Source organism: Schistocerca gregaria, chromosome 6, assembly GCF_023897955.1.
Source record: "Schistocerca gregaria isolate iqSchGreg1 chromosome 6, iqSchGreg1.2, whole genome shotgun sequence".
In the NCBI taxonomy this organism is placed as follows: Eukaryota; Metazoa; Arthropoda; class Insecta; order Orthoptera; family Acrididae; genus Schistocerca; species Schistocerca gregaria.
Window position 1 is genome coordinate 577,548,607 of NC_064925.1, and position 14,053 is coordinate 577,562,659.

Sequence of the window (14,053 nt, forward strand, 5' to 3'; positions counted from 1 at the left end):
GGCCAAGATATGAATTAACTAAGCAGATTCAGAAGGTGTAGTTTGCAGTAGTTATTTGGAGATGAAGAGGCTTGCACAGGATAGAGTAGCATGGAGAGCTGCATCAAACAAGTCTCTGGACTGAAGACCACAACAACAAACCAGTGTGTAAAATCTACCAGCTTGGAGGATGCAGAAGTTTAAACAAAACTGTGTGTGCACTGCAAGAAATTCACATGTGATCCATGCCTTGGAAGTGTTTAGTATAAGTGTGCAAAGAGCTTTGATAAAAAAAAGAAAAGTGGCTTTGACTGAAAACATGTCACAGAGAAAGACACTGTTATGTTTTCGTAATTTCCACAGTTTATGACAGTCTTTCTCTGTTTCCTAATAAATGTATGTTTATTACCTGTTTGGGGGTTTTAATTGAAAACAAGTCATAGAGATGAAAAAAATGATATTTTATAGTGATATGTTTATTTGGATTTGTAAGTTTAGTAATATAGTTTAGTTTCAGTGAATGTTGTATTTAACCTGTATTCTTTACTTTCATTCTCTTTTTTTCTTTAATTAATTATGAGTTCTATAGAAAAATTTCAGCATAACACATTAGTAGTGTGATCAAAATATACTAGCAACATTTAAAGACACCATACTGAATTAATTAAACAAGTCAAACTAAAAAGAAAGAAAGATAAACATCATCGGTGAAACTGACCGGTACCGATCCTTCCAGGTAGTTGGCTAGCGCTAGTCCTCCTAGTGTTAAAGATGACATTCGCGTCAGGGAAGACATCAAGCATGAAGGGAGACAGGTGGTTTGCAGCTGTCAGTGTCTCTTCAATTACTGCCACAGATCCCATGGAAGCACAAGAGAATGTCTCCCATTACATAATACTGCTCCCAGCAGCCTACCACATTGTGCTGAACGTTTCGAGCTGCTGTTCACCTTCATGATGGTGTTTGTGGAGACGACCATCGACATAGTGTAGCAAAAAATGTGATTCACGAGAAGAGCTGAAACGTTTCCACTGATCTACGGTTGAATCCCAATGGTTCTGTGCCGTTGCAAGTGTAATTGATATGTTGTTTGGTCAACATGTGAACACATAGGGGTGGTCTGCTGCGGACCACCATGTTCAACAACATATGATGAACAGCAAGCTCCAAAACACTTTTGGATGCACCGGCTTTATGCTCTTTCAGCAGAGATATCACACATCACCATCTGGCCTATTTTACAGAGCTGACAAACCTCCAAACACCACATACTGTGAAGAGTCATGGATGTCCAGCCATTTAGAGCCTAGTCGTAGTTTTACTGTAGATGCTCAAGACAGTGTTGCCGCATCATGTGCCTGCAATGTCACCAAGTGTCATCCAATGTCGCAGTGGGTAGTGGTCATAATGTTTTGGCTTATTCGTGTATTTCAGCAGACCGTGTCTGGAAAACTGAGAGCTTGGAAGTGAGGATTGTGCAGTAGGTAAGAAAGAGTTTGGGTCACTCAGCATTTGGTGTGTATTATAGTTGTCTCTCAGGTGACTTTCCTTGTGATAATGTTATTATCAATGACAAAACAGAGTGGGTAAGAACAAGAGGGTGCATGAAAGTTCTGCATATGGGATAGTACAGTTTTATGAAAGTAATGTGGGGTAAATTTATCTGTGTGATACAACCTGTCCCGTTTAAACTATGAGGCAATGAACTCGGTGGTGTCAATGCCAAATTAGCATGATAATTGTATCAGAATGTCAGCTACAGTGAAAACATACATATACATCATGACTCTCAAACCCCTTGAAGGGGAATATGGGGTTTCATGTGGGGATGTGCTTTCTAGTAATTGTGAATATTATGATGATGATGATGATTATTATTGTTATCTTAGGGTGCTAAACGACATGGTGAGCAGCACACTATCTGTGAAAAGACGTGGAAAAGAGAAGCATTACTAATATGTACAATAATATATCATATTCTATGAGGCAAATTAGGAAATTTGCTCTTTCTCTGCATCCATAATCTTGAAACCACTGACAAGTGTATGACAGAAGGTATTTCACATATTAGGTTCTCTCTCTGTTACATTCTTGTATGCAGTGCAGGAAAGCAATTTCTTAAATGTCTTTGTACGTTCTCTAATTAGTCTAATGTTGTCTTCGCAGTCCCTACAGGAAGGTTGTAGTATATTCCTAGATTCTTCACTTAATACTGGTTCTTGAAATTTTGTAAGCACTCACACGATGGTTGGCGTATCTTGTCAGGCGTGTGGCAGTTGACATTTTCAACACTTCTTTGGCACCCTTCAGTGGGTCAGACAAAACTGTGACCATTTACGCTGTCCTCCTTTGTACACATTCAGCATTCTCTCTTACATAAAATTGAGAAATATTCTAGGATGGGCTTTATGTGTGTATTGTAAACATTCTTTTTTATAGACTTGTAATTTTTCAGTATTCTACCAATGAACCAAACCCTGCCATCTGCTCTACCTGCAACTGAGCCTACATCAGCTATGTTTGAAAAAAATAAAATAAAATAAAATAAAAATAAGAAGATGGGTAATAGTTTGAAACCCACTGATGGTAATTTTTTTTTTTAACAGGTTATGTATGAAACTGTTATATGGGAGGACATTTTTCTGCCATTTAAAAGGACATTTAGGACTTTGTAGCAATGTTCTTTTGGGAGTCTGCTTTCACTTTTTAGTTGAAAGTAGCAAACCTATAGAGCACATTTGTGCAGATAGGTGTGGTGTCATGTATACAGATGTACACTACAGTTTATCTGCTTTCAACTAATGAAGCAAAAACAGACTGCCAAAGGAACACTGCTACTAATTCTGAAACATCCTTTTACATGGCAGGAAAATGTTCTCTCATATACCAGTTTAATGCGCAATCTTTTTAAAATATCGTCATCAGTGGGTTTCAAACTTGTGACTTTCAGTACAACGATCTGATGCTCTACCAATTCACCTACCAGAGGAGATCTCACAGATACGGTTTGCCTGTACTCCGTAGTTCTGGTGTTACTTTTTATTGCCATTTATGCATCTTCTACTGGAAGACATCACACAGCATGAACTCAATCGGTGTTTTTCTTGGTGCTCTATTGACACACAGTGTTTAGTACCGATCTGAGTGACATTTGGAGCTTTAGGGGTGAGCGTAGACTAAGACAGCAATCCCCCAGGAGGCTCACGGTTCTTTCATGAGTTCGTGATGGGGCACAATGGGCCCAAAGCTATTGAAGCCCGTTCTTCCTTCCCTGGCCGCATTTCCTTCACTGTACTGCTCTCTCCCTATCATCACTCCTTCCAGCTATCCCCTCCTTCCCCTCCCTAAGTGTTCGGATTTGTCAACCTGGCTATCCACCTATTTCCCTGTATTGCATGCAATTTTGTTCTCTTTCATTTAGGTTCCTACTTGGAATTTGACCTCCACTTATAAATTTTCTGGTTTTAGTGTGAGCCATTTGTGGAAGAACTCCCTCCCTAGCATCTAAGGCGTGGATTCCACTCCACCCCTTCTTTTCCCACCGCAGCCCCCCTCCATTCCGCTAGGTCACCAGCACATGTAGCTAGTCCGTGTGGTGGGGCTATTATGTACCCATCTGGCTGAGCCTCCTGACAACACAGGGATCACACTGCTGATACCTGAGCTGTTCTCTCCCCATGTATGTGAAGGAGTGGTCGCTTGTCTTCCTGAGCGTCAGAGCTCCCACTAACAACCGCCATGCCAGGTGAGCCTTGCTGTAGCAGGGTGGTGCGCATGGGGAGAGCCCCTGATCCGAGTGGATGGTATCAAGGCAGATGCTTGGTGCATGAAGCTAATCAAGCTGAAAAATCAGACCGTTCTCAAACGCTCGTGTCTTAAAATGGTAATGGATCATTGAATGCTGCTGCGAATGATCCAGCAGGGGGTGAAACACTTTCTCCGCTACCTTATCTGTACTAGGATGGAAGGGGACACATTCACTGTCGCAAAGCTATTATTTTTTGTGGAGCATATTGAGGACAAGTTTGGTGAAGTGGAGTCTCTCAGTAAGATGTGGTCAGGCTCCCCATTGATTAAAGCCTCTTCTACTGCCCAATCTGCAGTTCTTCGTGCTTGTGACTGTCTTGGCAATGTCCCAGTGTCTGTTACCCCTCACCAGTCTCTGAATATTGTCCAAGGAGTGATTTTTCAGGGGTGATCACATCCTGCAAACTGATGAGGAACTCTGGGCTAATCTGGAGCATCACAGCATTAATTTTGTTTGATGTGTACAGAAGGGTTGTAAACAACTGCACCGATACCAGCAACTTCACTCTGGCTTTTGAGGGAGACATTCTCCTTGAGGAGGTCAGGGCTGCATGCTACAGATGGGGAAGTGAAGCCCTTCGTCCCACCACCCAGGAGATGCTATTGATGCTTGCATTTCGGGCATATATCTTCCTGCTGTGTGACGGACCGGACCCTCTGTGTGGTAGCTATGGACACAGACTTCATGAGTGAAGCCCCTGTGTTCCGTCACCTGTGTGTGTTGATTGTCATGATCGCCACTTTCCTCACTCACCAGATTGCCCAGCTTATAAGAGAGGAAAGAAGATCCAAAAGTGCAAGTCACTAGATCACCAGCCTTATGATAAGGCTTGCCAGAAATGTGACAGACTCCATCCAGTGTCACTTTCTTTAGCTTGTGCCTCTGTAACATCCTTTCCCCTCCTACCTCTTCCTTACCCCAGCACCATCCCCCTTCAGGAGCCACTACCAGACCTCGGCTGAAAAAGTGCTCCCCTTTTTTGGCACCTGCAGTGCAGGGGCAGGGCCAATTAGCCTTCATATACATCTGCTGCGCACTTTGACACCTCTCTCTCGAACTGCATTGATGTGGTTGTGCAGAACGTCTCTAATATTCTTCATGCTGCTGGCACTGCTGTCCCCAATCCACAGGTCCCCCCTCGTCATCGACTGGTACTGTGGTTGACCAAGGTCTTAGCAATCGCTGTCAAGGACTGCAGCGATTTAAACACCACCCTTCACAGACCAACTCTCTCACTTTCAAGTGTCTCTATGCTATGGCTCACTACCTTCTTGAGCAGAGTGGAAAGGAGTGCTGGGAACACTATGTTTCTTTCCTAGGATCATATGCGTCTTCATTGCAGGTTTGGCCCCAGCTTCGTAGCCTTGTGGGCCACCAGCAACAATCAACTGACCAGGGTCTTATTCTGCGAGGTGCTCTGTCTACTGATCTATTGGTCCTTGCAGAACACCTCGCAACACGCTTTGTGACAGCATCAGTGTTCTCCTCCTACCCTGCTACCTTTCTCTGGCACAAATGCCGTGTTAAACAGACACCATCTGTTTCATCCCCCACCAAGTTGAACCCTACAATGAACCAGTCACTGAATGGGAATTCTTGTAGGTGCTTATGTCTTCAAATGGCTCAGCCCCAGGCCCAGATTCCGTCCACAACCAGATGGTCCAATAGTTGGACATTGCAGAGAGGCAGCATCTACCCAGAATCTTCAAGTTCATTTGGCTCCTGGATGTTTTCCGCTTACAGTGGCGACACAGTATGGGGGAAGAACCCAACGTCTCTTGACAGCTGCTGCCCAATTAGCCTGATGAATGTACTTTGTGAACTGCTCTAGGGGGTGATTATTTTCCAATTATGTTGGGTACTCGAATCTCAGTGCCTTTTCCCCCAGTACCAGTGTGACTTCCGGAAAGGACGGTCTCCAACTGACCATTTACTCAAATTGGAAACATCAACCTGACGACCTTTTAGTAACTGCCATCATCTTGTCATGGTCTTCATTCACCTACATAAGGCATACAACATGGCCTGGCACCATCACATTTTAGTTACTATTCATTTTTATCCCCATGTTTTTATCCCACGCGCTTTTCTGGGTTCGAGTTGGCACTTAACTCAGCACTCCTTGGATTCAGGAGAATAGTATCCCACAGTGCTCTGTGTTAAGTGTCGCACTCTTCCTCATTCCCATCAATTGGCTTGTCACCTCTGTTGGGCCTTTGGTTACTTCGGTGTTGTATGTTGACAGACTTTTGCATCTGGTGCAGCTCCCACTGGGTTGCATCTGCTGAGCACTGGCCCTAAGGTGCCATCCAATGGGCCTCTGCATGGGCTGTCTCCCATGGCTTCCAGTTCTCTCCCTCCATAACACAAGTTATGCATTTTTGTCATCAATCCACAGTACACCATGATCCAGAACTTTATTTAGATGAACAGCTTCTATATGTTGTCGCCTTATTTTTGATAAAAAGCTGATGTGGCTGCCCCACATTCACCACCTGAATACTACATGCATGCAGAAGCATAATGCTCTCTGGTGCTCTGGTCTTTTCCACACTAGATTACAGTAGTAAGGTTTGTAGCTCAGTGGCTCTTTTCACTCTGAAAATACTTGACCCGTTGTGGGGTTTGTCTGGATTTTGGTGCCTTCTGCACTAGTCCCTTGACAGTCTCCTCGTGGAAGTGGGGATTCCCCCTCTACAAATATGATGGAACCAACTTCTGGTTTCTTACGCAGTCTTCATTCGCCGATTCCGTGACCATCCCCTGTACCCTGTCCTCTTTGGAAATGATAGATGTCTCCCTCATGATAACCACACACAGTTGGCATTGCCAGGTGGAATGTGTCTCACTTCACTCAGTCAGGATCTGCATCTCCACTCACTGGAATGTGCCCCATGTAACACCCACCCCCCCCCCCCCTCCACATCTCCCCTTGCATGGTGCCTAAACCACAAATTAGGACCGACCTATTCCAGGGTCCTAAGGTTTCTGTTGCCCCTATGGTCTTCTGGGGTCGTGTACATTCCATCCTTGGAGAGTTCTGGGGTGCTACCATCTTCTACAGTGATGGTTCGAAGGTGATTGACAAGGCGGGATATGCTTTCACGTCTCCTACTAGCTTAGAACAGCATTTATTGTTAGGATGGTGTCTGCTGTCCATCACCTTCTTCTATCCTTGGCCGTGCCGTCTGCTCAGTTATCTTTCTCCAAGCCCCAAGTCATGTGGGCATCCCAGGGAATGAACTGGTAGACCATTTGGCTAGAGATGCAGATAGTTACCCTCCCCCAGTTCCCTTTCATGATTCCAGCTGCGGAGCAGGTCTATGCCAAATCTCTCTTTGCCCAAAAGTGGAATGACACCTGGTGTGCTACTGCTCTCGGTAATAAACTCCCCACTTTCAAGGAGACTATTGTGGTTTGGCACTACTCCTTCTGCTCCTCTTGGACAATTCACGGATGGTTGAACTGGTCCTCAGTTTACCTCCATGGAAGTGGGTTTTATTTTGAGATATAAGGATTAGCTTTACTTCTGGAACAGGGGCAGGGTGGTTGTGGTTGGGGCCTCTCTTCATGTTTTTTTCAGTCTGGGACCCCTGACCACTCTGCCCTTTTACACCTCTGTTTTTTTCCAATTTTTAGATTTAGTCTGCTCTTTTATGCCTTCTACTGTGTGTTTTAACTCCATCGGGTATAGTTTGACTCCTCTGACCGGATCCATCCACTTTTAGTGGTCCCTCTCTCTTCCACAAGTAACTTTGAAATCATGGGACTGATGACATCAGTGTTTAGTTCCATAACCTCCCAGTTAATCAATTAATCAAGAGAGTAATGTATTCATTGCAGGGAGTGCAGATAGACAATCTTTTGATGCACTTTTGAACATGTTTTCCTGAAAACTGTCTTAAGCAGCTGGTTTGGCGGCCCACACACAGTGGAAATATCTTTGACCTTGTATCTACAAATAGACCAGACCTTATATAGCAACTATGGTAAAAAAAAGACAGTCAAGAAGGCTAGAAGAGTGTTTCTGCTAGAAAGAGCAAATAAGGAGATGCTAACATCTCACTTAGATAATGAATTGCAGTCATTTAGTTCCACTATGATGGACGTACAGAAACTACGGGCAAAATTTAAAAAGTTTGTAAATCATGCTCTGGACAAGTATGTGCCTAGAAAGTGGATTAAGGACAGGAAAGACCTATTGTGGTTTAGCAACAAAATTTGGAAAATGCTGAGGAAGTAAAGGCTTTTGCACTCTCGGTTCATAAAGAGAATATGCAAATGACAACACACAAAGTTAGTGAAGATTCGTGTGCCTGCGAAAAGATACATGTGGAAATCACACAGCAACTACCACTTTTATACCTTAGGAAAGAACTTGGGAAAGTTATGGTCCTCTGTTAAATCGCTAAGCGGATCTAAGACTTCCATCCAATCACCTGTTGACCTGTCTGGTGTGGCAGTTGAAGATAGTAAAACAAAAGCCAAAGTTTTAAATTCCATATTTAAGAAATTGTTCACCCTGGAGAATCATATATACATACGATCATTTGATCATCTCACAGAGTCCTGTATAGATGGTATAGTAATAAGCATCCCTGGTGTTGAGAAACAACTGAACGAGTTGGAAACAAATACTTTGCCAGGTCTGGATGGAATCCCAATTCGGCTCTACAAAGAGTACTCTACTGCAATGGCTCCTTAGTTAGCTTGCATTTGTCATGAGTCTCTCACCTAGCACAAAGTCTGAAGCAACTGGAAAGAAGTCCAGATGACCCTTGTATATAAGAAGGGTAAAAGAATGGATCAGCAAAATTACAGACCAATATCCTGAACATCAATTTGCTGCAGAATCCTAGAATTATTTGAGTTTGAATATAATAAATTTCATAGAGATCGAAAAGCTTATGTCCACGAATCAGCTCAGTTTTAGAAAACATTGCTCATGTTGTAACACTATGTGTGACTAGCGAGCTAAGTGGCTGCCTAGATTTAGTACAAGGTAAGGTGAACTTGTTTGTGAAGCTGTGTGGGGCCACCATGGCCGCTCTCCAGTTGAGCCAGGTGCACAAGGAAAGGACCAGATGTAGGTTAATCCTAGTACAGGGAATTTTGGCGATGGAAGGTCACTTAGGAGAACAGACAATCCTCCAAGAAATGGGGGAGTGTCAGACAGTCTTAAAGATGGCTGACTTAAAGTTCTTTGAACTTCATCAATAAAGCACAGTTACATATTAAAGTGAATCTGAATTCAGATGCGATCTCAGAAAATTGAGGCACATACAGTGACACAGCAATATCTCACTATGTTTAAAAATGTAGAAGTTAATATTTTACAGTGAATAAGCTATACACAGTGAACCTCTGACTTAACAACTTTTAATTGCTTTGTTTGATTTCAGCAAACAATATCTCAGATGATAGCATTGCACTATAGCTATAATTGCTGACAGCTGTATTTGTTTTATTTATTGATTTATGATGTGTTTTACATCTTTTTCACTATGAAAATGTTTGTCAGAACGTAGTATTCTCCACAGCCAATGAACACAGCATGTATACTTTACATTTTGTCATATTTGTGTATTTATTTAATGAACAGTTTACGGTTCTGCCAGTATCTTCATTTAAATAATGATTGCAAAAAGTGTGCTAATTTAAGAGAGATCAGTTGCATGGATAGTGGACACCACAACTGAAAAGAAAATGAAAAGACGCTTCTGTCAAGACAGCATAAATTATTATTTAAACAATAGTGAATGACAATTGATTGTCATTTAATGTGAGCGCACTTGCGCAAAAGCACTGTGCACAAACCTTAATTTGTAACTATTGAGAAGGATCTGAGAGAGACTAAATATTTATAACATTTATTTATCTAAATATTGTTGTAATATATTAATTTCATCTGGAAAGTGGTCATATTGAATCAAATCATGTGTAATGTGTAAGAAAGATGTATGTGGGGAAGGCCTTCAAGCAGTGAAAAAGCAGAGAGTAGCAGAACGCTTACAAAAAGGACTTAGTTTTCTAGTATCATTGACGACTGTTTAGTCTGGGAAATTTGCTAATATCCTTGTAATGCTCTTAACATAACTTAACTGCATTTGATGACGGCATTTTCTATATGTTTTTTAGTTGAGTGTTGTAAAACCTTTTCCCATTTATTTGTAATGTCTTTTCTTGACTAAACATTGCTCAGCAAAATTTTCTGTCATATAAGTCAATTACATACATTAGAATAGATCCCTTGTTTTAACTGTTATTTTGTATTTTATTAACTTGCAATTCTTGTCCATGCATAGGCTGTTTGAATGCAGGATCACAGCTGGAGGTTATTATTTGCAGCAAATTAGCTGCGGGGCATGAGAGTAGGCGTGTGTGGCTTGCCCCTGTGACTATATCGAGCTATGCTTTTTAAACAGAGCCATGCATAGCCGTAGTATCTAAAGTACAAGTAAGTGCAGGTAAAGACACAACTGGTATGCTAATACAGGATGACTGGTTTGCTAATACAGGATGGGAATCCCTAGGGGAAAGGTGACATTCTTTTTGTGGAACATGATTGAGAAATTTTGTAGAATTGGCTTTCGAAATTGACTGCAGAACAATCCTATTGCTGCATACATACATTTTGTGTAAGGACCACACACATCAGATACAAGAAAGGGCACATATGGGGGCATACAGATAATCGGATTTCCCTTGCTTTATCAGCAAGTGGAACAGGAAAGCAAATTACTTGTTATGATACAGTGTACCCTCCACCACGCACCTTACAATAGATTGTGGTTTATGTATGTAGATGTAGATGGCACTTTGTTGCAAATGCTTCACCAGTTGAACACTAGAATTTTTTGAAATATGGTGAGATTGGCTAACAAGGATTTGAGCTGAGCTCTAGATACTTCTGCTAGCATCTTGAGATAAATTCTTCATTGTGAAGTTAACTCTGGCTTTGTGGACAAAAACAATATTTGTGAATTAATTCCAGCACTGTTAAAAAAGAGCTAGTGGAACAGGCACACATTTTGTGTACAGAATCAACTCGACCTTTTGTCACGTAGTCAGCTATGATTTCAGATTTGTTTGTTTCTTCATCATCTGCCACCATGTTATGCATAGTAAATAAATGTTTGATAACATGGTTTAAGTGAGGAACTTTGAAACTAAGATCTTATCCTCCTGAAATCCAAACATTACACTTCGTTTCTCTTGTTTTGCTTGGGAGAAATCCTGGAGGAATTTCATGCCTGTTCTTCCCGATTTTACCAATGCAGGTGATTTTCTTCTGCAGCAGATATTCAGAAAGGAAGTAACTTGTGTTCCAATCATCAGTTGCAACACTCCAATTATAATTTTATAGAGGCAACACAAGTCTTTTCACAATGTTCTCAGGAGCATTAGACACCTGATATTGCTCTTCTGGTTGTATGCTGCAGTAAACTCCCAGATTACTGTAATAAGATGTTTTTGCATATATAGTGCAAACATTTTTATCTCATATTTAGCTGGTTTGCTGGGTATGTACTAAATCCATCCCCAGCAGCCTCTGAAAGGGTGACACATTTTGTCTGTTTTGGTGAATTTACTCAGACTGTAAGAACTTTGACAGTTAGTAACAAAAGTGTCCAATACTGTATGAATTGAAGGCAACTTATCAGCATTATCCTATGAAAACCTTTTGAAAGCCACTGCAGCCCTAAACAGTTGCATTCCTGTTACATCTGCTGCCCAGTGTTCCAGTACATTAGCATCGTGACCTTTTCTTGTTCCAATAAAAAAGAGAATCCCAAACAAACAAACAAACATTATGTGTCTTGATGTCACTTTATTATCTCTTTTGTGCAAAATTCATGAGAGTCTTGGGTCTTGCTGTGCATTTATATACAATTTTCAGAAAAGCACTATTTCATCAGTTATATCCATCACATTCCTCTTTGGACCTAGTAGAACTTGCACAGTGTTTTTTCTCTAGAGTTTTGATGTTTTAGCACACTCACTTTTACACCAATGCATAACTTTGTCTTTTAGAATAAAGAACTCCTGCACATCTACTGTCTCTTTAGATCCTCACCACGCTCGCCTTCAAGTTGAAATTCACTGTCATGGTCCTCATATTCAGTGTTAGCATCACTCAAATCCACTTCACTTTCTTCCAGGTCTGAAAAGTCTGGATAAAATTCATTATCACTTTCTCAGAGTAGTTTGCGAATTTCCTCATCTGATGCATCCTTCAAACTGAAATAAAACACCAAACAAGATGAAATGAATAAGTAATCTCAGATGCCAGTACAACCAAATTAACATTTAATGTTCAATAAAACAAAATAAACAACTATGAATATAGTTAACTTTTTATTATACTTACCTCTCCATATTGACTGCTGGTACAAAGCTTGCAACTGTCATTGTACTTTTTACAACATTTGACACCTTGTTGCTTACAATTTAGAAAACAAACTGAGAAAGCTAACCAAAGAAACTGAAGTCACTTTAAAATTGTCAAGAAATCGTCAACCGTAGTGGAATACATGGAAGCAGCAGTGCAATAGCTCAAGGTTAAGGCATTGATAGGGCATAAAAACCACTACTGTTGTACTTCTTTATAAAAGTGCACCTGCTCGAGGGTTAAGTGTCTGGAAAATGCTTCAGACCTTTTTCACTCACAGTATTGTATTTAATACTTTTTGCTGTAACATTGGTGATTGTAAGATTTATACAGTTGGAATGCCAGGATGCTATATATGTCATTTGGGGAAAAAAGTGAAATGCGCCATTTTTAAGTATTAATGATTTCTCTAAATTTTCGTCTGAACCATCATATCTAAAGTTGACACCTGTATGGCAAAAACTATCATATTCATTGATGATCATCGTTCTTTTATTTGTGATTCCTGAGTTACGTCTTTGAAACATATGATCTATACTTTCTATAAAATGTAACTTGCTTGTTATTCTCTTATTTTCTTCACACCTGTTCAACATATTTATTACCTAGTAATCTACAATTTTTTTTTTTTTGTTTTGTTTTGTTTTGCTTTTCAGTTTAGTTCTTCGCGGAGGGAAAGAAGAAAGTGCTGTTTTGTGCACACAAAACAAAACATTTGAAATAAAGGAAGCAGAGACTTCAAATTCTATGTTGCTGCTTCCAGGGATCTCTTGGTCACATGATGCTGACATTGATATGGATGATCGCATCTTGGAAGAGCGTCAAGTGAGTGAAACACCAGCTTTTACCATGATGTTGTGTTATACACTCATTTTTAATTTAGATAATGTGTAAGGAGGAAGATGGAAGAAAATCTCATACAGTGGTAATATCATATGCTGTGACTCTACTGTGGAACCTGAAGACTGAAGGCACAGTAACATTTTTATTTCTACTCCAGGGATTTTAATTCCTACTCCGAATTTTTCTTTAGTTTCCTTTACTGCTTGGTCAATATACAGATTGAATAACATCGGGGAGTGACTACAACCCTGTCTCACTCCTTTCCCAACCACTGCTTCCCTTTCATGTCCCTCGACTCTTATAACTGTCATCTGGTTTCTGTACAAATTGTAAATAGCCTTTCGCTCCCTGTTTTTACCCCTGCCACCTTTAGAATTTGAAAGAGAGTATTCTAGTCAACATTGTCTCTAAACAAATGCTAAAAACATAGGTTTGCCTTTCCTTAATCTATCTTCTAAGATAGGTCGAAGGGTCAGAATTGCCTCACATGTTCCAACATTTCTACGGAATACAAACTGATCTTTTGCATCTACGTCTACATCCATACTCTGCAAGCCACCTGACGGTGTGTGCCGGAGGGTACTTGGAGTACCTCTATTGGTTCTCCCTTCTATTCCAGTCTTGTATTGTTTGTGGAAAGAAAGATTGTCGGTATGCCCCTGTGTGGGCTCTAATCTCTCTGATTTTATCCTCATGGTATCTTTGCGAGATATACGTTGGAGGGAGTAATATACTGCTTGACTCCTTGGTGAAGGTATGTTCGCGAAACTTCAACAAAAGCCAGTACCGAGCTACTGTGTGTCTCTTGCAGTCTTCCACTGGAGTTTATCTATCATCTCCGTAACACTTTCGCGATTACTAACTGATCGTGTAACAAAGTGCACTGCTCTCTGTTGGATCTTATCTCTCTATCAACCCTATCTGGTACGGATCCCACACCAGTAAACAGTATTCAAGCAGTGGGCGAAAAAGTGTACTGTAACCTATTTCCTCTGTGTTCGGATTGCATTTCCTTAGGATTCTTCCAATGA

At 40.9% G+C, this 14,053-nt stretch overlaps 1 protein-coding gene across 2 annotated transcripts in view; it reads left to right on the forward strand.

The window, feature by feature from the left end:
* LOC126278111 (sister chromatid cohesion protein DCC1) overlaps positions 1–14,053 on the forward strand; it is a 127,594-nt gene that overhangs the window by 42,875 nt on the left and 70,666 nt on the right. For both annotated transcript variants that reach the window (XM_049977992.1, XM_049977993.1), the window contains one exon: positions 12,836–13,004. In XM_049977992.1, the coding sequence (XP_049833949.1) occupies positions 12,836–13,004 (169 nt within the window). The remainder of the gene's footprint in view (positions 1–12,835; positions 13,005–14,053) is intronic.